The 25,663-nt window shown below is 48.7% G+C and overlaps 1 protein-coding gene across 2 annotated transcripts in view; it reads right to left on the reverse strand.

Annotated features, from left to right (window-relative positions):
* Positions 1–6,506: 6,506 nt before the first annotated feature.
* The window catches only part of MROH1 (maestro heat like repeat family member 1), a 2,508,022-nt gene continuing 2,488,865 nt past the window's right edge, over positions 6,507–25,663 (reverse strand). For both annotated transcript variants that reach the window (XM_085604508.1, XM_085604507.1), the window contains one exon: positions 6,507–7,782. In XM_085604508.1, coding sequence (XP_085460634.1) covers positions 7,697–7,782 — 86 coding nt within the window. In that variant the 3' untranslated portion in view covers positions 6,507–7,696. The remainder of the gene's footprint in view (positions 7,783–25,663) is intronic.

The raw sequence follows: 25,663 nt of genomic DNA on the forward strand, positions 1-25,663 counted from the left end.
AAATATTAGACAAACGAGCCTTCAAGGGATCAATTGACCTCTCTCCGCACCAGAGAATGAATTTAGACCATCTATAGGAGTATATGGATTTGGTGGAGTGTCGCCTGGCCGATAAAATAACGTCCACCACATCTGGAGGGAGAGAGAAAGAATTCAGGTTGCCCCGTTCAATCTCCAGGCTTGAAGGTGTAAGCTCTGGAGGTGGGGGTGTAGAACCTGCCCCTCCGACTGCGAGAGGAGGTCTGCCCTCAGAGGGAGACGGAGCGGAGGGCACGAGGAGAGGTGGAGACGATCTGTATACCACACCCTTCTTGGCCAATCCGGGGCGACCAATATGACTTGGGCCCGGTCTTGGCGAACCTTCCTCAGAACCCGAGGAATCAAAGGTATGGGAGGAAACGCGTAAAGGAGTTGTGAGCCCCAGCTCAACTGAAACGCGTCCCCCAACGCTCCCTGCATCGGATACTGGAGACTGCAGAACGACGGGCAGTGAGCGTTCTCGTGAGTGGCGAACAGGTCCACCCGAGGAGTCCCCCACATCCGAAAGATGTGACGAACCACCTCCGGATGGAGCCTCCACTCGTGATCGGTGGAAAACTGCCGACTGAGATTGTCCGCACGCACGTTCAGAACCCCGGCCAGATGATTTGCCATCAGACAAATCCGATGGTACTGAGCCCAGGACCATAGACGCAGGGCCTCTCTGCAAAGACAAAGAGACCCCACTCCTCCCTGTTTGTTTATATACCACATCGCGGTAGTGTTGTCCGTCAGGACTTGAACAGACTGACCGCGAAGGGAAGGGAGGAAGGTCTTGAGCGCCAAACGTATAGCCCGTAACTCCAGAAGGTTGATGTGAAGCAACCTTTCCTCCGGAGACCATAGACCCTTGATCTCCAGATCCCCCAGATGAGCACCCCACCCTAGAGTGGATGCATCCGATATCACTGTGGTCACCGATGGAGGTAGATGAAAGGGCTTTCCTTGGGACAGATTGCCCTCCACGCTCCACCAAGATAGATCCGCTGCAGCTTCTCTGGAGATCCTCACAGACTCCCTGAGATCTCCCTTGTGCTGATACCACTGCTTGCGGAGGCACCACTGGAGCGCCCTCATGTGCCAGCGTGCATGGTTGACCAACAGGATGCAGGAGGCGAACAGACCGAGCAGGCGAAGGACCTTCAGAACTGGAACGACCGCTCCGTTGTAAAATAAAGGAACCATTTCCTGTATGTCGAGAATCCTTTGCGGAGGAGGGAATGCCCGACACACAGTAGTGTCCAGTACCGCACCTATGAACAGGTTGCGCTGAGAAGGCACCAGGTGAGATTTGGGCACATTGATCGAAAAACCCAATCTGTACAACAGCTGAGTTGTATCCTGCAGATGGCACAGCACCTTCCCCGACGACTCCGCCTTGATCAGCCAGTCGTCTAAATAAGGGAAAACTGAAATCCCCGACCTTCTGAGATGGGCTGCCACCACCGCCATCACCTTTGTGAAGACTCGAGGTGCCGAAGTAAGACCAAACGGGAGGACCGCAAACTGATAATGTTGCGACCCTACCGTAAACCGGAGATACTTCCTGTGCGACTTCAGAATGGGGATGTGAAAATACGCATCCTGCAAGTCGAGCGACACCATCCAGTCCTCCTGATTCAGCGCCTGAAGAACCTGCGCAAGGGTGAGCATCTTGAACTTCTCCTGTTTCAGGTAAAAGTTCAGGATTCTGAGGTCCAATATCGGACGCAGTCTGCCGTCCTTTTTCGGAATCAGAAAATACCGGGAGTAGCATCCCTGACCCCTCTCCTGCTCTGGAACCACCTCTATCGCACCTTTCTGAAACAACTTCAGGACTTCCTCCTGCAAGAGGAGACGGTGGTCCTCCGAGCAAGCCCCTTGGCAAGGAGGGTAATTTGGAGGGAATTCCCGAAAGGGAAGGGCGTACCCATTTTCTACAAGATCTAGAACCCAGAGATCTGTAGTTACAGACTCCCAATCTTGTAGAAAATGGGTAAGCCGGCCCCCCACAGGACCAGCATGATCCGGAATGTCGAATCTAGGGCTGCTTTGCGGTGGTGGGAGGGGCTGAGGAAGAGGAAGAGGAGGAGGAGAGTTGACGGCCACGTGAGCGACCCCTAAGTCTTCCTCTACATCCCTTGGAGCCTTGCTGCTGTTGCTGTTGCTGCTGCTGCTGCTGGGTTGGTCTATATGAACGAAAACTCGCCCTTCCAAATCCTCTGTACCTTTTGAAAGTACCTCTCGGCTGGGATTGAAGGCCCAATGACCTAGCCGTAGCCTTACTTTCTTTGAAGCGCTCGAGAGCAGCATCAGCCTTCTTCCCGAACAGACCAGACCCATCAAAAGGTAAGTCCAATAAAGTTGACTGGACATCAGATGAGAATTCGGAGGACTTAAGCCATGCACCCCTCCTGGTGGCAACTGAAGACCCCATGACCCTGGCAACTGAGTCTGCTGTATCCAGGCCACTCTGAATAACCTGGCGAGCAGCCGCCTGGGCATCCGATAGAACTTCATTGAAGCCTCCTCTATCCTCCTCTGACAGTTTCGGCGCCAACTTTTTAGCCGAATCCATAAGCGCATGGATATAGCGCCCCAACAGACAAGTCGCATTTGAAGATTTTAAAGCCATACTGGCTGATGAAAAGACCTTCTTAGCTGATTGATCCACCTTTTTTGCCTCCCTGTCCCCTGGGACTTGAGGAAAAGCCCCTTTCGACCGTCCAGAACAAGCCGCCTGAACTACTAGGCTTTCAGGTGAAGGGTGTGATGATAAAAATTCAGGATCCCCTGGAGCCACCCTATACCTTCTTGCGACTACCTTGGAGACTGCAGGAGCTGAGAAAGGCTTGCGCCATACATCCAGCACAGGTTCCAAAATTGCTTCGTTGAAAGGCAACAGAGGCTCTGAGACCGCAGTTGGAGAATGCAACACCTCAGTTCAAATATTGGACTTAAATTCGGTGGATGGCAATTGAAGGTCCAACAACTCCGCAGCCTTTCTAATTACTGCATGATAGGGTGCTGCGTCTTTAGAGGGTTCGTCTGATGGCGGAGAGATCTCCCACTCCGGAGACAAATCCAGACCACTTGCCTCCTTCAATTCGTCGAACACCTCATCGGATTCGACCAATTCCCCCTCTTCAGCCTCTTCCATCAGAAAGCGTCTCTCCTCTAGCACTCTCTGCGCCTCCCTTCTCGAACGGATCCGCACCTGCGGCGTCGGCGGCGGCGTGTTCGAATCCGACGGCGCCGGCAGCGGCGTCGAACGCGGATCAGCTGGAGCAGCCGGCGTCGAACGAAGTTGAGTCGGCGCCGGCGAAGAGGGAAGCGGCGTCGAAGTTCTCGGCGCCGGCAGCTGCCAAGACGGCGTCGCTGGGAAGAACGGCATAAACGGTGCCTGAGGGTAAACCTGCGGCACTCCCAGATTGAAAGCCATCGGACCCATCGGACCCATAGGCGCACCAGAGGTATACATGGCCCGTGAGAACACCCCATACATCGCATTGAGATAATGCGAGGGGTCCTGACCTGGAGTAGGGAAAGCAGGATACTGGTCAGGCAGCACCGGACTCGGGCCTGGCGGCGCCGACGGTGGAGCAAGCGGCGTCACAGACTCAGTCGGAGCCTGACGATCCTCATCCTGGGCCGGAGTCGGAGACGGAGGACTTGCAGGATCTGGAGATGGAACCGGCGCCGGAGATGACACCGGCACCGGGGATTCAGCCGGAGCCGGCGAATGCACCGGAGAAGATGGAACCGGAGGCGAAGTCGGGACAGGAGAGGGAGACACTGACTCTCTCCGACGTCGAGCAGGCGATTTCGACTTTGACGTCGAAGCTTTATGATGTGATGAATGCCTCCTCTTTTTCTTATGCTTCTTGCTCTTTGAAGCATGTCCCGAAGTCGACTTGGAAGCCGACCTCGACCTGGATCTTCTTCTTTTCTCCTTTTTCTTCATCCGGGCGATAAAGAGCTTTGCTTCTCTCTCCTTAAGAGCCTTCAAGCTCATTTTCCTGCAACTCGAACAACCTCCCACATCATGGTCCGAGGACAAACACCAAACGCAATCGTCGTGCGGGTCGGTGATGGACATGTGCTTGCCACATTCTCGGCAAGGCTTAAACCCAGACTTCCTTGTCGACATTTTTAGAAGATAGACAGAGAAATCCAGAAAACATACAAAGTAACCAGAACAGCTACCAGTAACGATTCCCGAAATCCGTTGGCGTCGTCGGCGCGGAAAAAAGGGAACTGACGTCATCACGCCGATGGGGTCTTCTTATGGAGCCGGTGACGTCAGCGGAGTCGCGAGCGGAGCCGTGTCTCTGTGACGTCGCCCTCGACCACATAGGCGTGGACTGCTACAAAAGTTTCCGAATGTTGCTGGCGCAGGGGATATTCACAAGGTGAGGAATCCACTGGCAGATGTATCCATCAGAACACCAGCCTCCCTTCATACACTTCTCGTTGAAGCTTACTAGGGAGTTCCGAGAACTGCCAAAATTTAGGTACCCGTTTTAACTCCATTCGCAAATCACAAGTTTTCTCTCCTCTATTGCGCTGGCGAATATCTCCCCCCCCCTACCATTCCTAATAGCCTAACCCCCCGGACCAATTATGATTGTTTGCAAAGTCAAGCAACCAATAACTTCAGGCATGTGCCCCATCTCATTGAAAAGGCAACTATGATTAGGATCCCCTTAGTGATCCGGAAAAAGCATTAAAAAAGGGTCAACAGGGTATTCCCTTATTGGATACTGGATGCCATGGGCCTGGGACCCATATGCAAACGCGGATCGAAGCAAGTTATAAACATCCAACAGCGAAAGATATTATTAATGGGGATAGATCAGAGGACATCATTCTAGCAAGGGGTTCACAGCAGGGCGTTCCCCGTTTTGCCACTGTTAATTGCTCTGGTGGTTGAACCACAGGCAGCAATAATAAGGCAACATCTAGGTATCAGGGGGTTTCCTTCAGGGGAGAACAGCACAGGATTTACTTGTATACTGGCGATGTCTTATCATAGCTGATATTGTACAATCTATTAAAGGGGTAATAGAACATGTAGAATGTTAAGAGATCTATTTCAGGACGAGGAAATTATATAATTTAATTTAATCTAAAAAAGACAGAACACGTTACTTTTGATTACGTAACTGGGCCCTCCACTCAGATCATAAGGAAGGGACAACCAGATCACATAGTCCATGGAAGAAACGCTTTGTGACTAGGGTCTTGATTAGCAGGATCCCAGTCAGACTAGTCAGAAAAACAATCACACCAGCAAAAGTTGGGGTAACCATGAAAGCAGATCCTACCTTCCTACAGGCACCAGATACTAAGCCAGGCTCCTACACACGGGGACCTCAGCTTGGGGGCGTGAGGAGCTGTGGCAAACCACTTTGTGAGATGACAAAGCCAGGGGATGCTGTGACTTCGACAGTTTGCAAAACGACTTACCCGAGACTTTGACGCAAGTGATGTCTACAAGAAAGGATCCGTGAAAGGACCGTTGATCGGTAAGGAGATTGAGATCGGCAAGATTCAGATGATTTTTGACATCCATGCAACCAGGAGCTTAATCTGCCGCTCCTGCAGTGCCTTCTGCTTCATTTGTTGACAGGCGTTGCACTCCTCGAAGTAGTGGTGCTTGCCCAGGTGCCACATACAGACAGAATGTGGGTCAGTGGCCGACATCTGTCAAGCACAAGACCCACAAGGTTTAAAACCAGAAGACATAGAAAAAAAGCACACTGTTCTAGACTAAATAACATTGTAGAAGGTTGAAAAACAGCCAAAAGAACTGCTTCTCCGGATCCGCGCTGAAGAGTGGAAAAAAACAACTGACATCAGCGTGTCGAGGAAGGGCTTATATGGACACTGATGACATCACATCCAGTGGACGATGTTGCTACGGAGTCACACGACGCCCTCAATTGACGCACGGGATTCTGCTGGAAAACTTTCCTTATCCCACCAGGCGCCTAGGGGAGAATTCTAAGGTAAGGAATCTGCAGCTAGATGTCTATCAGATATAGCGAGGTACTGAGAATCAATAATTTCAGTCTTAACACAAATGTTGAATTACTCATTTGAGGTGTCGGCCCGAGCTGTTCTCCTAGGACTACTAGAGTGAATGGACATGGGTGGGAACAGGAGCCCTGATAGCAAAAAGAGACACTGAGCAATCATGGAACTTGGCTACCTCAGTGAGGACTGTGACCTGGAGCAGGGCAATGGGATGGTGCGCGCAGGGAGGAATTGAAATATTTGGCACAGGGATGTCCCCACAAACTAATATGGGGCAAATGATGGGACTTTTTCAGACTGGTTTGAATTCGAAATTATTACTGCCTGCAATACCCAAAGATTTTTTTTTTTTTTTAATCAAGAAAAACATTTATGTTTATAAAAAAAAAACTAAAGACGAAATATATAAAAAACCTAAAATAAGAACACAGGAACTGAAGACATATAAAATCATTAGAGACTATCTTTTATTTAAAAATATGTATTATATTTTATTATTTACAACACAGGTTCATCTGAGCAAAACTAATATGTTTTGAAAGTGGCATAGAAAATGATGATTTCCACAATCACAACTATTTGCTAATAATTCTACAGTCCTGGGACTTCGTGTGGTTAGTTTATCCCACATGCAGAAAAATCAGCATTAACCAGGCTAGAATCACTGATCATTCAGACCCCAACCGAACCCTTTCACCGAGAGAAAGTAAAGCAAGAGTGCATGGTACCTTAAAAATGGCAAGCGATCAAGAGAAACGATTTGTCACATCTCTTCGTCAGTGGAGCACAAACGTTCTTAAATTTCATTGGCACAGGACAGACAGAAGCTAGGTCTAGAAGGAGTGTCTACCATCCCAGCTCAGGGAAGCAGAAGACCACAAGGAGAGGGCATACAGACCTATGACAGTGAAAGTAGCAGCAGTAAATAAGCTGTGACTAACAAAATAAAGTTCTAGAAATGGGCCGGTACTCAGACACAGCATGTAGCTTCTTCCCATAGTCCATACTTCACCAACACTAGCAGACATGTGGAATTGAGTGTCTCCTGTGACTTCAATGTGACCAACGTACTAAGTGCATGGACTATAGTTATTTCATAGTACATGGTCGCCATCTGACAGACTGCAAAGGAGCCTGACAATAGCATATTCATGCGTTGAAAGTCTATTAAAATATGTTTGTGACACCAATATTTATTGGCTGCTGGTGTTATCTTCTGAGGTTTCCTCGTGATTGATTGTTTCCCACTACGAGTTTGAGCTTTGAGAGCTTGTTTATATATATCCAACATAATCTACTACATTTGCTTCTCTGGCAGTGATGCTCATTTCCTATGACATACTGTGGGGAGCGTAAAACTCTGGACCGTGAGCTCAAGACTTGGATTATTAGTGCCAAGTACATGTGCTCTTCAAAGGAGTATACACTGCAATGGAAGCCTCTGAAAGCAAGCTTGTATCATGGGAAGGAACCTCAGGAGCTGTTTACGATGATTCCCCACAGGAGCAGGGAACACAGGCATGGTGGAGAAAGCATGGGTCCCCGTCAGCAGTAGTAGTGTTTTCTTGCATCTCAATGGCTGACCTGCAACCCTATCTCCAGAGTGCTTCCAAGTGATGACTACACAATATCTTGATGACTATGTGAATTTTACAAGCCGACCTAGTGTCTCTGCTGCCTTCATGCGGACGGCTGGAATGGGGTCTTTTAGCAGAACTGTAAGAGCTGAAAAAAAGAGCAAGAAAAAAGAAAAAATGTGTTAGAAATGCCAAAGTAATAAAAATATCAGGTTCCATTTCATTCTTATCAAAATATCAGTGAAGTTTAATTGAATAAAGAATCAGACGACAAGTATCAATACGGATCCACAATACACCAAGGCCATGACAACAAAAATACTGCAAATCTGGGAGCTTGCCACCAAAACGGGACTACAAATGTGAGCAAGTTGCAGATGTTTGTTCTGCGATATCTGGGAGGTAAAACCTGCCTGCAATCAGAGGAGCAGACAGCACAAGTGTTGTTTGGTATTAGTAGCATGAGAAATAACATGCAAAATTCCAAAGCGTCACACTCCTATTGAGGTGCAAATTGTGTACCTGTTGATAAGTGCCCCCAGCAATAACATAAAATAGGGGGTGCACAATTTGCACCCTTAATTTGCCAGTCCATAGCAGTGGTACTCCTCATTTCAAACTATATAATAAAGCAGTGATTTTGAGTAAGGTACAACGTGTTATATGGTTAACGCACCCTGTAAAAAGTGCCTCATATTTCATATACTCAGAATGAGGCATAAAGAAAACACACGTTTTGCCCTTTCACCAGGAAATTTCCCCAGCTAAATGTCACCTTGCCAAATGTGTAAGGGGATAAGGCGGGGGTGCAGTAAACACAGCCAAGGCAGAACATGGGTGGGATCACACAGCTATTATTGATCTGGATCCGAGCTGGGTCCAGTGAAAAATGCTGGATTTGCCCCGGTGTAATTTACTGAAACTAGAACACATTCAGCAGCGTCTGCACGTTGTCTGCTTCCTGTTCCAAGCAGCAATCGTGTGGTGGTGAGGGGGGTTTCTTATTTTCACTTTCTGTTGGAACCAAAACAAAGGTCGGATTTAAAGGGCCATCATCTCTTTTGTTCAAGTATCATACTGGCTGGTTGCCATCTGGACCTAGCAAACAAGTTATTTTCCTTTGATAACCTGCTTTCTGGTGGATAATCCTGCTAACCACAGATTGCTCATCTTGTGACTATCCTCAGGCACCAGAATGGAACCAGGGATTTTTTTCAGCATTGCTCCTGCGCGTAAGCAGATGGGATCGTGTGTCTGTGGGTCAACTCCATCCCGTGACTGAAGTGTTGCCAGAGCCACATATTAGCACAGCCCATGCCCGTTGCGGTCAACTTCTTTCTTGACTTTTTCTGTGCTGTTGGCCGCAGTGCTCGAAAAGCAATCAGATTTGACAATGAGCAGATCTTGAAATTGGGATTTTTTATGGATGGAAAAGAGTCCATTCCACCAAACGGGGAGGTAGGAGGGAGGTGAGAAATCTGCAGTTAGATACACTAGTCACAAGAAAGACCTTCACAGCAGCGAAGTAACTTAATTGTTAGGCTACAGATAGCTCCCAGACAACAGGGTGATACTCAGACAAAAGGAGGCCAGACGGCTGTTGAAATCAGGACTCGGTTTTGGGCCCAGCAGGAAGTGAAAATAAGAAAGCCCCCTTATCACCTGAAGGTTGCTGCTTCAGTAAGTAACTTGTTCTTATGATGCATACTTCCAACTGCAGATTTCTCACATGTCTTTGAGTGGCTTGGCTCAGACGAAATAGTCCTTCAGGATAGAATGGGCAAAGTAGCCTTACCACTGGGAAGACAGTAGTACTTCATGACCATGCGGACTGACGTCCATGTCGCAGCCTGACAGATGTCCAGAAAAGGTGCTCTGTGCATAAAAACAGTGGTGGCAGCTTTGGCTCTGCTCGAATGAGCCCTTAGACAATTGGTTCCCCCAAACATTTCTCCAGGGGCCACAAACTATAGTGTGTGGTGTGCCCGGGGGCCGCATTAATGGCAGCACGGTGGGTGTGAGGCTTTGTGGGGGGTTTAAGGTAAGCGTAGGGGAAGCGAATCACATACATGTTGTGGTCAGCTAGTCATATAGTTATTTTAAGTGTCTCTTTCCATACTGCTCTCGAAATCTAAGTTCCTAGTCTCTTGAAGAGTCATAGAAATGACAATACTATGCTATTCTGCACCCTAATTGCTATCCCTCTCATGTGCCTTGGGGTAAACCTTTCTGCTTTCTTTCGCTGCCTTAGGAGACAGAGTGTAAAAAGGAAGGAACTTGATTATTGAATTGTATTGCAATAGAATTGCACAACATGAAACCAGAAAATCTAGGATCAATCCTGGCTTTCCCACTTGACCTAACTGTTTGATCCTGGTTAGTTGCCTGGTTTCACTTTTCCTCCTTTTTCTTCATTATAAAATATAAGAGCTCCTTGAGATACATGAGTTCAGGGTATATGCTGTACAAACCTCTTGTGTTTGATTTAATAAAATATAATGTTTATTAACCCAGAGAGTTCCACGTGGCAAGTGACTTGCCTCTTAGTTCAATATTAGCATTGCTGTCAGGGTGTGAAGAGGCATGAATATTTCTACGCATTACTAAAAACGATCAGTTATAAATAAAAAAACTTCTGAATGCATTATCTATTATGATGTACTAAGGCGGAACTCTTTCGCATGTATATGAAATACACTTTTTGAATTTTGAAGAGACTTTATCTTATTTTTACACGTTTGTTGCAAGATATATTGAAAAATGAATGTGTTTCTAAAGTTAAGTTTCGCAGGACACCTTATTTGTTTCTTTTACTTCAGTTAGGCTGCAAATAAATGTGTTCCCGTTTATTTAACATATTTTTTAATGCTAGGGCTTTCTGATGTAAACAGCAGCCAAGTGCAGTCATTCAGGTGGGGTCCGCATGTGAAGGTCAGGAGGGCCGCATACAGACCTCGGGCAGTACTTAGAGTACCACGGCCTTAGACCTTCTAGGGGCTGCTTCTTGGCCAATGCATAGTGGATTTTAATGAATAAGTTACTTGCCTTCGGTAATGCCTTATCTGGTAGAGACTAGATCTAGCCGCAGATTCCTTACCTTAGAATTTCCTCATGCGTCAGACTGGATCGAGATTTTTTTTCCACCAGCAGTACCCCTGCGCGCCGGTAGGTGGTGTTAATCAGCTCCACGTCAGTCATCACCATCGTCCGCGCCAGAAAGGACTTTGCGGTACCTATATAGGCGCCACCCTGGCAAGCCAGAAGCGCGAAGCCATGAAACACATTGACCACTGTTGTGGAAAACTAGGGCCCTGAAAGGGGTCTGCCCTGTCCCTAGAAATGATTTCGCAGACCAGGGAGGATGGGTGGATCAGTGTAGGAAAGTGCCCTTTTTGACATGGTTACCCCAACTTTTTGCCTGGTATCTGATACAACTTTTTGCTTGGTATCTGAAACTGCCTTTGCAGCCTGCATGTCTTGGTGCAGATAAAATCGAAGAGTCAACATGGCACACATCCCTGTGTGCCATGCCTACACAGCATTGCATGTAGTATAGGTAAGTCACCCCTCCACAAGGCCTTACAGCTCTAAGGCAGGGTGCACTATACCCATGTTTGGGTATACCTGCATGAGTGAATGTGTCCCTGTGGTATCACCCTTAGATACCACAAGTGCATAGGGAAGCCATACTGAATACATGGATTGGACACTAGTGATTACGAGTGCCCCAGCTACATGATGGCTTCACTGTACCCCCAGATGTTTGGTACCAAACATCTCGTCTTAATAAACCCCCATGGATGCCAGTTCTGGATTTATTATTAAATGCACCTAGAGGCCACCTTAGAGATGTGCCCTGAAAACCTACAGACCACAAGTGTGTTCACTAACTGGTCCTGACCAGCCAGCCACCCTAGACAAGTTCCTGACCTCCTGAGGTGAGACCTATCGCTCTCAGAGGACAGGAATTAAGCCTTCTCTGGGTGGAGGTGTTTACACTTCCTCCAAGCAGGAACTGCACTCCAGGGTGGGAAGCTTCAAAGGCCCTTCCGCCTTTGTTATGTGACCCAGATCACTACAGATAGAGGAGATGCCAACCCCCCTGTCCTGACCCTACATTTTGGTGGCAAGACAGGCGGGAAGATTAGGTTGTGTGCCCACATTCAACCAGCACTACCACTAAGGTAGACTAGCTCATGTGAACTCCACTTTTTAGATTCCCTAGTCCCATACAGGAAGTGGTCATATAGAGGGTGTAGATACCCTAAAGGTAGGTAGTCCACTGACTACTACCTATCACCCCCCTTTTATGCCCCTAAAGAACAAGTTACTTACCTTCGGTAACGCTTTTTCTGGTGGATACAGTATCTGCCTGTGGATTACTCACCTTATGAATATCACCTGTGCCAGCATTCCACGGAAATTATTCCTAGCTCTCCACGCCGATGAGGTCATCTCAGCGTCATGGCTCCGCACGCAGCTCCGCATGACGTCACAGGAGCCATAAGAAGACCATTTCGGACGTCAGTTCCACCCATTTTTCCGTGCCACCGAGGCAAAACTGGCGGACTGACCATAGAGACAATGCATACATAGTACACAGAATTCACACCAATACAGTCAGTGTAAAATGAAATAAGAAAGCTCACATTTAAAATAAGTCAACAATGGACAAATAGAGGTAATAAAGTCTTGAGTACACAAAAACATCAAATAACCAATACCTCATCTTTTAAGGTATAAAAGGGTGGACAACGGGGAGGTGGGTGGGTCAGTGAGGAATCCATATGCAGATACTGAATCCACCAGAAGGCAAATGCTACTTACCAGTATGCATCTGTTCTTGGCATGTAGAGCTGCAGGTCTACACACTGTGCATTGATCGCCATCTGGTGTTCGGCCCGGATGTTTGCAGTTGTTTTTCCTCTTGGAAAGTCTTTGGAAGTCACGAGGTCTGTGACTCCTCCTTTGGATCGTATTGCGCATGGGCTTCGGCTCCATCCTCAGATTGTTTTTCGCCAGCAGGGAATGATGGAGCGTAGTAATAACAGTGAAGATTCCCATGTGTGTTGTATCTAAATAGGATAAACTGGAACAGTTAAAGGTAGCCGGGGAGGCGGGTGGGCGAGTGTAGATCTGCAGCTCTACATGCCAAGAACAGATGCATACTGGTAAGTAGCATTTGCCGTTCGAGGCATATGAGCTGCAGATTACACACTGTGCATAGATTATATAGCAGTACCCATCCTTAGCGGCGACCACCAGTATCTGTTGCAGTGGTTTGAAACAATGTCTTGAGTACAGCCTGGCCCACACTAGCCTGTTGCTTAGTTTGCACATCTACACAATAGTGTTTAGTGAAAGTGTGCGGTGTTGACCATGTAGCTGCTATGCAGATATCATCTAAGGGAATGTTTCCTAAAAATGCCATGGAAGCCCCTATCTTACGTGTAGAGTGGGCTTTAGGGGGAACAGATAGCGTTCATTTTGCTTTGTGGTAGCAAATCTGAATGCATTTGACAATCCACCTAGCTATCCCAGACTTGGAGATGGGGTTGCCTTTGTGTGGTGGTGAGAAAGACACGAACAGTTGTTTGGTCTTACGAAAGGGTTGTGTTCTCTCGATGTAGTAGAGTAAGGCACGTTTGACATCTAATGTGTGGAGAGCTCTTTCTGCAACGGTCTGTGGTTGCGAGAAGAATACGGGTAGTTCCACAGATTGGTTTAGGTGAAAAGGAGAAATGACTTTAGGGAGAAATTTTGGATTAGTACAGAGAACAACCTTGTTATGGTGCATTTGGAGAAGAGGTTCTTGAATGGTGAGTGCTTGTATCTCACTGACCCTTCTGAGGGAAGTGATTGCTACAAGAAAGGCAGATTTCCATGTTAGGAATTGAAGTTCACATTTGTGTAGAGGTTCAAAGGGAGGCCCCATTAGTCTGGTGAGAACGATGTTTAGGTTCCACACAGGTGAGGGTGGCACTCTGCGGGGAATTATTCTTTTGAGGCCTTTCATGAAGGCTTTTATGGCAGGTACTCTAAAGAGTGATAGATGTTGCCTGTTTTGTAGATAAGCTGCTATGGCTGCAAGGTGCAGTCTAATAGACGTGTAGGCTTGATTGCATCTTTGTAGGTGTAGTAAATAGCCTATGATGTGTTGAATGGACACATCTAGGGGATTGAAGTTATTGTTGTGACAATAGACCACAAAACGTTAACACTTGGCCGCGTAGCAAGCTCTAGTGGTGGGTCACCTAGCTTCTCTAATGACGTTCATACAGTCAGGGGGAAGACTTAGATAACCGAATTCTAGGATTTCAGGAGCCAGATCGCAAAGTTGAGCTGAGCTGGGTCCGGGTGCCTGATCTCTCCATGGTTCTGGGTTAAGAGGCGTGGAGAGAGGTGTAGCTTTTGGTGCGGTACTACAGATAGTTCCAGCAGTGTGGTTGTGATAGATATCGACCCCCTGCCGGTCACGGCGACGGTGGCGACCAATCCACATGGCCGCCGCCGACACTCCAGGAAGTAAAGTCAGCGGTCTAGCTGACCTGCGGGAAGAAGCGGACGTGTCTGCTACAAAGGGCTGGCAGGAGGAGAGAGCGAGGAGGGACACAGCAGAATCGAGCATCACGAAAGCAGAAGAGTGGAGAGCGAACGGCGAGGAGAAAGAAGAGAGGAGCGCGAACGGCGAGGAGGAGAAGAAAGACAACGACCTCTCGTGGAGCACTGCCCCTGAGATCACTGCTCTCCCTGGAAGAGAGGAGACTGGGTCTCCCAACACCACGGCCCTGGAGGGTCGTGGAAGAAGGCAAGTGCCGGGCGGGTATTCCTCATTCCTTAATGGACTGTGGGGACGCATGAAGGGCACCCACAAGTGATCACATACTACCCCTATACCCTAGACACCTATTCACAGGCAGCAGGGCTCTGGTGACGGTCTGCACTACCCCACCCCTATTCCAAGAAAAAAGGGACAAACAAGTAGTCAAAGCCTGTTTTTTTTTGTTTTTCTTCTTTCTTTTATTTCCTTGGGTTCACGAGTGCCTGTCTGAAGAAACCGGGGACACCGAAGAAGCCCAAGTAAAAGAACCCACAAGCTACAAGCCACGTGTTACTGAAGCCCTCTTAAACCATAAGGTTTTTCCGCAAGCTACAAGCCACGTGTTACTGAAGCCCTCTTAAACCATATGGTTTTTCAGCATATGTGGAGATAACATATGTAAAAATTAGTAATAAAAGAAGGAAAGAATACCATACCTTTTTGTGTCAAACGTACTTATCCAGGAGAGGGCGCGGGGTGGAAGCCCACCACAAGGGCACCACAACAGAAGTGGTGTCAGAAGTGGGATATTTCTGTCTGGGAAAAGATAGGACCCTGACATGGAGACCATAATCACCCAACTAGCAGAAGGGCAACGCCATCTACAGCTTGTTTTTGAGGAACAGACCAAACAGGCACAGCGGGAAAGAGAGGCTCTACAGACTGCCTTAAAGGACCAAGCAGCTCTCTTAACTGCCAACCAACAAGTGCAAGACACTGCGGTTTTACGCCTTACAGACGCTATAGCAAGCGCCAGGGTACACCCGAACGTACCGGGGTCAGTACTCCAGAAATTTCAGCAAGGGGATGACCCAGATTATTTCTTTGTAAACTTTGAAAGGGTGGCTTCTACAGCCGCGTGGCCACCAGAAAGATGGGGACAATATATTGCACCTCTACTATCAGGGAAGTTACAGGCCGCCTATCAAGCTGCCAACCCGGCCGGGGTCACTAGTTACGCGGACATAAAAAAGGCCATCCTTGAACGGTTGGGTTGTGACCAGGAATACTATCGGTCCCGATTCCGAAAAGAAAAATGGACTGTCGGCGACAACCCAAGGGCCCTGTATTATCGCATAAGGGATTTAGGGAATCGGTGGTTTCAACCCGCCACCTCCTCCATTGACGAGCTCACAGAAAAAGTGTACCTAGAACAGTACTTAGAAGCCCTACCCTATAACACCAGGGCATGGATCAAGCAACACCCCAATCTTTCCGTTACGGTAACCGTGGACCTAGTTTGTGCATACCACGATCCCCTGAGTTCAAAGCCCCTACGCACAGATCTCAAATAGGACCCCCAAAGACACCAAGTAAACTAATCACACCGTTCACAGAGCAAAGAGGTCAATTATTCACTCGGCCCCCGCCCAAAACCACCCCCTCTGGACCAGTTCCGCCTGGGCCGCAGTGTTTTCACTGTGCCGAGTGGGGGCACATAGCCCGGCACTGTCCTTCCCGGCCTTCCCCACAAGAGCCTATGGAAGTAGGGTATACTCGGGGACGCGTACTGGTTACAGGAAAAGCTCCGGACCGATATAGAAAAAAAATACACGTTAACGGAAAATCGGTTCTAGCATTCTTAAACACAGGGTGTCATCATACAGTAGTCGACAAGGCCCTAATACGCGACTCCCAATATGTAGGCGACGAGTGCATACAAGTAACCTGTGTCAATGGAGAGAAGAAGTTGTATCCACTAGCCGAGGTCCTATTAGATATAGAGGGGGAGTCCCTGTTGAGAAAGGTGGGGGTGGTACCGGACATCCCTGAATCAGTCTTGGTGGGGACAGACCTTCCCAGGTTCCACGAATACCTACAGACATACACCCCTTTCCCAACCCCAGGGACATGGTTACTTACACCCCTTTCCCAACCCCAGGGACATGGTTACTTAACGCCCCTTTTCACAATGAAGAAATACAGGGAGCATCCCCTGAGACACCAAAAACACAAAGGGAGAAAAGGAGAGATCGGGCCAGGTATCTATCAGCTAAGCCTGTCTTATCCTCCCCTATCTTTGCCTCCTCAGACATGCCTCAAGAAGCAGGACGAAGCTTCAGAGCAGCCCAAAGAGACGATACCACCCTACAAAACGCTTGGGAGCAGGTCCAGGAAGAGCAACCGGATAAGGTAGGACCATTCTTTTGTGTAAAAAAGGGGCTTTTGTACAGAATATCACAAGAAGGGGATAACCGAAAGGAACAGTTACTAGTTCCCCGTCCCTTCAGAGAACAGGTATTGGCCTTGGCCCATAGCTAAACTGGGGGTGGGCACTACAGTAAAGAGCACACCTTACGGTACCTATTGCCTAGATTCTATTGGCCGGGAGTCTACCAAGAAGTAGCCAGGTACTGTGCAGCCTGCCCCCGTTGTCAGTTGGTTAATGTCCCTTCTATCCCCAAAGCCCTGCTCCAGCCCCTACCTATAATAGATGTGCCATTCAAAAGGGTAGGGATGGATCTGGTAGGTCCCCTGATCCCGTCTGCTCGCGGACACCAGTACATTTTAGTCTTCGTAGATTACGCCACAAGATACCCAGAAGCTATACCTCTGACGTCCATAACGACTACAGCGGTTGCCCATGCTATGGTCTCCTCCTTCTCTCGAGTAGGGTTCCCCCTCAAACTGTTAACGGACCAAGGAACCCCGTTCATGTCCCGTTTAATGAAGCAGGTGTGTGCCATACTCAAAGTAAAACAAATACGCACATCAGTCTACCATCCCCAAACAGATGGGTTGGTGGAGCGATACAACCGCACAATAAAGACCATCTTGCGGAAAAGCATAGATAAAGCAGGAAGGGATTGGGACCGACAACTACCCCTCGTCATGTTTGCCATCAGGACACATGAACAAAGATCCACGGGGTTCTCACCTTTCGAGCTTCTGTTCGGAAGACGCCCAAGAACGCTCTTAGATATGGCCGTAGAACAGTGGACAGAGGAGGAAGATGAAGGAAAACCCCTACTCCAATACTCTGCCTCCCTGAAGGACAGATTGTCCTCCCTATGGGAGGAGGTCCATGCCAACATGGAAAGCGCACAAATTAGACAAAAAAGCAATACGATCGACACGTTAGACTCCGAGAGTTTTCTCCTGGGGACCAGGTACTTATCCTTTTGCCGACCTCTGAAAAAAAGCTCCAAGCTACCTGGCAAGGCCCCTACAAAATATTGAGTAACCCCTGTCACCTACAGGGTAGCCGTACCACATAAAAAGGATGCAGGCCAAATATACCACGTAAACCTCCTTAAAGCGTGGGAGGAACCCCCTCCCATAACCCCAGTCTCAGGAACAGTCATCCACCACATCACCGTGAGTAGACCGATAGAAGTGACCCTCCCACCCCAAGACTGGAAAGGAGAAACACAAATACAATTAGGACCCCAAATGACGGAAAAACAAAGATATCAAATTCTAACGCTCTGCGCCAAGTATTCCTCTGTCTTATCAGGGATCCCAGGGAGAACGACTTTGGTAGAACACGACATAGTCACAAAAACAACCCAACCAATCAAACTACGGCCCTATCGCATCCCCGAGGCCCGGAGACAGGCAGTGGACTAGGAAATACAAGACATGCTGAAGGCTGACATAATTGAGCCCTCTCATAGCGCTTGGTCTTCTCCAGTTGTCCTAGTCCCAAAACCCGATGGCAGCATTCGTTTATGCATAGATTTCCGCCGAGTGAACTCTGTGTCAAAATTCGATGCCTACCCCATGCCAAGAGTAGACGAACTAATTGAGCGATTAGAAGACACTAGAGTAATGTCCACCATAGACCTAACAAAAGGCTATTGGCAAATTCCGCTGTCTCCAGCGGCCAGAGAGAAAACGGCCTTCTCAACCCCATCAGGCTTATACCAGTTTAAGGTTCTACCCTTTGGCCTCCACGGGGCCCCTGCTACGCTTCAACGGTTGATGGATACTATCTTAGCCCAGCATCAACGCTTTGCTGTTGCCTATCTAGACGACATTGTAGTGTATAGTCCAGACTGGAACACCCATCTCACTCATCTAGAAGCGGTCCTAAAAACATTAGAGAAAGCGGGTCTTACGCTCAATCTAAAGAAAACCACATTCGGCACCAACCATATAGAGTACCTAGGTTACGATATTCAGGACGGGTGCATAAGACCACAAATCAACAAAGTAAAGGCCATCGCAAACCTACCCCGACCCACTTGTAGGAAAGATATTCGCTCCTTCCTTGGGCTAGTGGGCTATTATAGGAGATTCATACCCCAATTCCCTGAACTCGCTAGTCCCCTTTCTGATCTACTTACAAAAGAACATACTGGAAAACGCCTCCACTGGTTTGATCCTCAAGAAGAGAGCTTTCAACAGTTAAAAAGAGCCCTTTGTTCTGCCCCTGTCCTTCTCTGTCCGGACTTTCAGAAAACCTTTGTCCTCCAAACCGACGCCTCGGGGAGAGGCCTTGGGGCAGTGTTATCACAACCAGATGAATCCGGTGATTTACGCCCCGTCCTATACCTCAGTAGGAAGTTGTATCCCAGGGAAACCAAATATGCCACGATTGAAAAAGAGTGCCTTGCTCTTAAGTGGGCGATGGAAGTCCTGGAGTATTACCTTTCGGGACGCCCCTTCCTTTTACTAACTGACCATGCCCCTCTCACCTGGCTGTCACTCCACAAGGACTCCAACCCCAAGGTCTTACGTTGGCTTCTTTCTTTACAGCCCTTCACCTTCGAAGCTATACATATACCAGGAAAACTCCAAACGAATGTTGACTATCTTTCCAGGTTTCCTGTCCTCGAAAGGCCCGACCGTCCATTCCCAGGGGGAAGGCAGTGTGATAGATATCGACCCCCTGACGGTCACGGCGACGGCGGCGACCAATCCAACATGGCCTCCGCCGACACTCCAGGAAGTAAAGTCAGCGGTCTAGCTGACCTGCGGGAAGAGGCGGACATGTCTGCGACAAAGGGCTGGCAGGAGGAGAGAGCGAGGAGGGACACGGCGGAATCGAGCATCACGAAATGAGAAGAGTGGAGAGCGAACGGCGAGGAGAGAGAAGAGTGGAGAGCGAACGGCGAGGAGAGAGAAGAGTGGAGCGCGAGCGGCGAGGAGGGAAAAGAGTGGAGAGCGAACAGCGAGGAGAAAGAAGAGAGGAGCGCGAACGGCGAGGAGGAGAAGAAGGACAACGACCGCTCGTGGAGCACTGCCCCTGAGATCACTGCTCTCCCTGGAAGAGAGGAGACTGGGTCTCCCAACACCACGGCCCTGGAGGGTCGTGGAAGAAGGCACGTGCCGGGCGGGTATTCCTCATTCCTTAAGGGACTGTGGGGACGCATGAAGGGCACCCACGAGTGATCACATGCTACCCCTATACCCTAGACACCTATTCACAGGCAGCAGGGCTCTGGTGACGGTCTGCACTACCCCACCCCTATTCCAAGAAAAAAGGGGCAAACAAGTAGTCTAAGCCTGTTTTTTTTTGTTTTTCTTCTTTCTTTTATTTCCTTGGGTTCACGAGTGCCTGTCTAAAGAAACCGGGGACACCGAAGAAGCCCAAGTAAAAGAACCCGCAAGCTACAAGCCACGTGTTACTGAAGCCCTCTTAAACCATACGGATTTTTAGCATATGTGGAGATAACATATGTAAAAATTAGTAATAAAAGAAGGAAAGAATACCATACCTTTTTGTGTCAAACGTACTTATCCAGGAGAGGGTGGCGGGGTGGAAGCCCACCACAAGGGTACCACAACAGTGGTGTACCACGGTTGTCTGGCACCAAGTTGGAGCTACTAGTATGAGAGTGGGGGAGTGTTGTTGTAGTTTGCGCACCACTAATGGAATGAGTTGGAGAGGCGGAAAAGCGTACGCAAATCTGCCTGACCAGTTCATCCATATCGCATTGCCTTTGGATAATGGGTGTGGATATCTGGTGGCGAAGCTTGGGCATTTGGTGTTTTCGTGGGTGGCAAAGAGGTCTATCTGTGGATGCCCCCACATTTGAAAGAACTTGTGGATGGAGTTCCCACTCGTGGATTTGTTGTGTTTGTCTGCTCAGCAGATCTGCCATAGTGTTTTGGACTCCTGGGACATGTTGGGCTAGGAGAAAGATTTTTTGGGGTATGGCCCATCTCCATATGCTCTGTGTTAGCTGAGAGACCTGCGGAGAGTGTGTGCCGCCTTGTTTCTGTATATAGTACATGGCTGTCATGTTGTCGGTGCGGCCTTGCCTGAGACATGAGTTTGAAAAGCTTTTAGTGCTAAGAATATGGCTAGTAACTCCAGATAGTTGATGTGGAGTAACCTTTGTTGAGGTGTCCACCTGCCCTGCATGGTGTGATGTAGTAGGTGAGCTCCCCAGCCGGAGAGCGATGCGTCCACTGTCAGTACTATATGAGGAACCGGGTCAAGGAACGGTCGCCCTTTGGAAATGTTTGTGGTGGTCCACCACTGCAGAGAGCGATGGGCCCGACCGTCTACCAACACCATATCTGTCAATTGACCATGGGCCTGGTTCCATTGGCGTGCTAAGCACTCTTGGAGAGGACGCATCTGGAGTCTTGCGTGAGGTACTATGAATATGCAAGAGGCCATCATCCCTATAAGTTGCATGAACACTCGAGCTGGAAGAGAGTGTTCTGGCTGAAATTTGGCACGGAGAGCGTGAATGCTTGCTATCCTGGGGTAGGCTAGCGCTTTTGCAGTGTCTATGGTGGCACTGAGGTATAGCTTTACGTGGGGGGGTTGCAGATGGGACTTCATGTGATTTATTGTGAAGCCCAGGTCGTGAAGTAATTGGATTGTGGCGTGGGTGTGTTGTACACACTAGTTGTATGAGCTGGCTTTTATGAGCCAGTTGTCTAGGTATGGGAAGACATGAATGTGTTGCCGTCGCAGGTGTGCTGCCACTACTGCTAGGCACTTGGTAAACACCCGTGGTGCTGTGGTGACTCCGAAGGGGAGCACTTTGAATTGATAGTGTTGGCCGTCCACTACAAAGCGGAGAAACTTCCTGTGAGCGTTGTGAACAGGAATGTGGTAATAGGCGTCTTTGAGGTCTAAAGTGGCCAGGAAGTCATTTTGGGAAAGCAGTGGAAGTACCTTCTGGAGTGTGACCATGTGGAAATGGTCTGAGTGTATATAGTGATTTAGGGGTCTGAGGTCTAGGATGGGCCTTAGAGTGTCGTCCCTTTTTGGTATGAGAAAATATAGGGAGTAAACTCCCATATTTTGTTGGTTGGTAGGAACTAGTTCTATCGCACCCTTTTGTAGTAGGGAGATTACCTCCAGCTTTAGTAATGTTAAATGTTCCTGTGACATTGGGCGTTGTTTGGGTGGAATGTTTGGGGGGGTAGATGTTAGTTCGAGGCAGTAGCCTAACCAAATTATTTGGGTTACCCATTTGTCTGAGGTGATGGTAGTCCAGACAGGAAGGAAATTGTGGAGTCTGCCCCCGACCGGAGTGTGATGGTCTGGGTGGGAAGTCATTGGGTAGGGGTGGAGGCAGAGCGGGAGGTGTTTGTCTTGCCTCTGCCTTTATTATTGTTGCCCCTGTAGCCGCCTCTTTGGTAACCCTTTGTAAAGGTGGATTGGGTAGGGGCTTTATAGGAAGTGGGAGCGGTGTCGGGAGGAGTAGCCTCTGGATGTGCTTCGAAAGGAATAGCGGCGAAAGGAGCGCCTGGGAGGGTGCGATTGTAAGGCCCCCATAGACTTCGCCGTATCTGTGTCGTTCTTCATTTTTTCTAGGGCATCATCCACTTTTGGGCCGAACAGATGTTCCTGGTCAAAGGGGTGGTTCAGGATGGAAGCTTGCACCTCTGGTTTGAAACCTGAAATCTGTAGCCAGGCAAGGCGACGGAGGACGACGCTGGTGTTAATTGCCCTAGAGGCGGTGTCAGCTGCATCTAGGGCACAGCGGATGGAGGTGTTGGTGATGGTTTTGCCCTCCTGGATTAGCCCATTGGCTCTATTTTTATATTTGTCAGGGAGGTGTTGCATTATGGCTTCTAGTTCGTCATAATGTGCCCTGTCATATCTTGCCAGAAGCGCTTGTGTGTTTGCGATACGCCATATGTTGGCAGCCTGGGATGCAGTGCGCTTGCCCGATGCGTCCAAGAGTTTGGACTCTTTATCAGGTGGTGGTGCCTCGCCTGATGCCTGGGAGTTTGCCCGCTTTCTTGCAGTAGACACTACTAGGCAATCTAGTGGTGCTGGCCCTCTGATGTAGGTGGGGTCCTTAGGGGCGGCCGTATATTTTTTGTCTATGCGAGGATTGATGACCCTGGCTCTGACCGGGTCTTTAAAGACCTCAGGCGCATGCTTGATAACGCCTTTGAGCATGGGCAGGATGGAAGTGGCTCTGTGTGTTGTGTCGAAGGTATCAAGGAGGAAGTCCTCCTCCACGGGTCAGTATGGAGATCCACACCGTGGTAGTGTGCAGCCCTTTGGAGTAGTTGGTTGAACCCCATTGAGTCTTCTGGTGGGGATGGTTTCGAAGGGTAGAGATCATCCTGCGGGACGTTAGGGATGTCTGGAATGTTATAGTCGTCCCATGGGTCTGGGGAGCCTGTAGGAGTGGGGTCCCTTGTAGGTTGGTGATGGGGCTCGTCCCCTGTGTCATCATAGACATCATCATCATCATCTGGAGAGGGTATGGGGGAATGATGGGGTGGAGGTGGAGGAGGGGGTGAAGGTATTCTCAAAGGGGAGGTAGCAAAGTCTTTCCTCTTTGGAGGTGGTGCTGGGGCAGGCTTGTCCAGCTGTCTCTTTTTGATGCTGAGCATCAAATGTCCAGTCTTAGGGTCCTTGACCAGTGTTTTTTGTAATGGATCAGGCCTAAATAGTTCTTCAGAGAGTGCCCGCTCCGTCGGTGCCGTAGGTTTTTTTGTTTTGGAGTCTGCACCATTTTGTTGTTTTGAACTGTGCGGCTTTGGAAGGGCTAGTTGGTCACTCGGCTCAGAGATGCCTTTCGGCTTCGAGGTGTGGGTGTCGATGGCTTTGTGTTTTTTGCTCGGCTCCGGGAACGGTGTTGGCACCGAGGAGCTGGTGCTTGTTTTCGGCGCCGAGTGCTTCGGTGTGGAACTCTGTGCCGAGGAGAAGGCCATTTTCTTTTTCGGCGTCGGTGCGGAGGAGTGTTTCTCAGCACCGACGGTGGGCTGGCTCGAGCCCGAGCCGCCGGAAGGCTTGATAGGCTTCTTTACCTGTCCCGAAGGTGCGGTGTGGGAAGCAATGTCCTTGATCGTGCCTAGGGCGAAGGCGTGACCGAAGCCTTTTTGGATGCCGTCGAGGGTGTGGGGTGGGGGTGGATGTTGGTACTCACGACCCTCTGTGCCAGAGTGATGTCCTCGACATCTGAGTCGTCTGCCTCGGAGGCGCTGACGAGGCCCTCTTCGGTGTGCGGTCCTTCTGGAGCGTCGACGCCTTCTCCAAATATGTCGTCTGGGATCGCTGTCGACGAATGTGCCATGGTTCTTCTCGCCCTTCGGTCTCGAATGGTTTTCTTGGACCGGAAGGATTTGCACGCCGGACAGTCATGAGCCTCGTGTTCAGGGAAGAGGCAGAGGTTGCATACCTCGTGGAGATCGGTATGGGGGAATTTGGACCCACATCGAGGGCACTTTTTGAATGGAGTCCTTCCATTAGCCAGGACCGGAGCTTGGGTAGGCCTGAAGGCCGTCGTCGACAACCGGAATCGAAGATCTGGATCGATGAGTGTGGAGATCGCGATCGAAAACAATACCGCGAAATGGGGGAAGGATTGCACATCGATTGAAGAACTGGAAACTGTTCGGAACCGGAGCGCGAAGATCACATCCGAGCCCGATGGCGGAAAAAAAACAATCTGAGGATGGAGCCGAAGCCCATGCGCAATACGATCCAAAGGAGGAGTCACAGACCTCGTGACTTCCAAAGACTTTCCAAGAGGAAAAACAACTGCAAACATCCGGGCCCAACACCAGATGGCGATCTATGCACAGTGTGTAATCTGCAGCTCATATGCCTCAAACAAAGCGTTAATCGAAGGCAAGTAACTTGTTCTTCTGATGGATACACCTGCTTGTGGATTCCTCACCTTATGAATGGAAAGCCACAGCAGTCCAACCCCCGGAGGAGGGTGTCCACCCTTCTATACCAAAATATCTTGCAAAACAGAGCGTGCAAAATGGCTGTCCCTCCTCACCTCGGAATCCAAGCAGTAATGCTTTGCGAAAGTGTGGCGGGAGGCCCAAGTTACAGCCTTACAAATGTCCACTACAGGAACACCTCTGGTCAAAGCAGAAGTTGATGACTTAGCTCTGGTAGAATGAGCGCTTATTTTATTTTTTAAATATCTTCTATTAATTTTCTTTTTTTTGTTGCACTTGAACATACTGGTGTACATGGGTTACATAGAGCAAAAGACATACAGTTATGAACTTGCGTATGTGGAATCAGACTTTTCCATCATGTAAACACTATAGTATGTGCAATTATAATATCCGCACTATCTTGTATGCATAACATGTTGCAGTTTCCCTGCACATGTGCATATTGTCATCTCTATTAACATAACAGCGTTTGCATACTATTAGTGCATTTTGCTGCCAGCTATTCGAAGTCTTCAAATTCACGCAAGTGCTTACCATTACTTTCCACATATATATCACATGCCGGAGCATTGCAAATAATGGTGCCTAAGCAATATACATGTAAATCTTTGGAGGAGATAGATATTATTATGTTGATATGTAAACTACAACTAAAAGAAAACAAAGAAAAAAAAATCAAAGTAAATGACATTGAAAACATTGCTAAAAGTGACATTTGATATATGTTGTAGCTGAGTCGAGTCATTGGTGGGCAGTGCGAGTCGCGCTTTATGTTTTGTTCATGGCTAAATGAATGTCAGGGTGACGTATAACAGAGTTTGCTTACATGGAACGTGCCTCAGACACGCAAGTTCAAGTCTCATCTCGGCAGATACTCCATGTGTCAACAACAGCTACAGCGTGGTATATTTACTGGGTGTCTCCTCCAGCATGGTCTCCTGCCTGCTGCGCAGGAGGTGAGTGTATTGCAGCATTAGGATGTGTCAGTGTTTTGAGGATATCATCCCAGGATTGCGCTATTGGATACTTGCGCAGCCCTGCCGTTTCTTCCCTGTGGAGAACGGTGCTTTCTGCCTGTGCACATACCTCTGGGGATTTCAGCCAACTAGCCGGCGCAGGAGGATCTTCGTGTTTCCATTGT

Source organism: Triturus cristatus, chromosome 5_1 (assembly GCF_964204655.1).
Source record: "Triturus cristatus chromosome 5_1, aTriCri1.1, whole genome shotgun sequence".
NCBI lineage: Eukaryota > Metazoa > Chordata > Amphibia > Caudata > Salamandridae > Triturus > Triturus cristatus.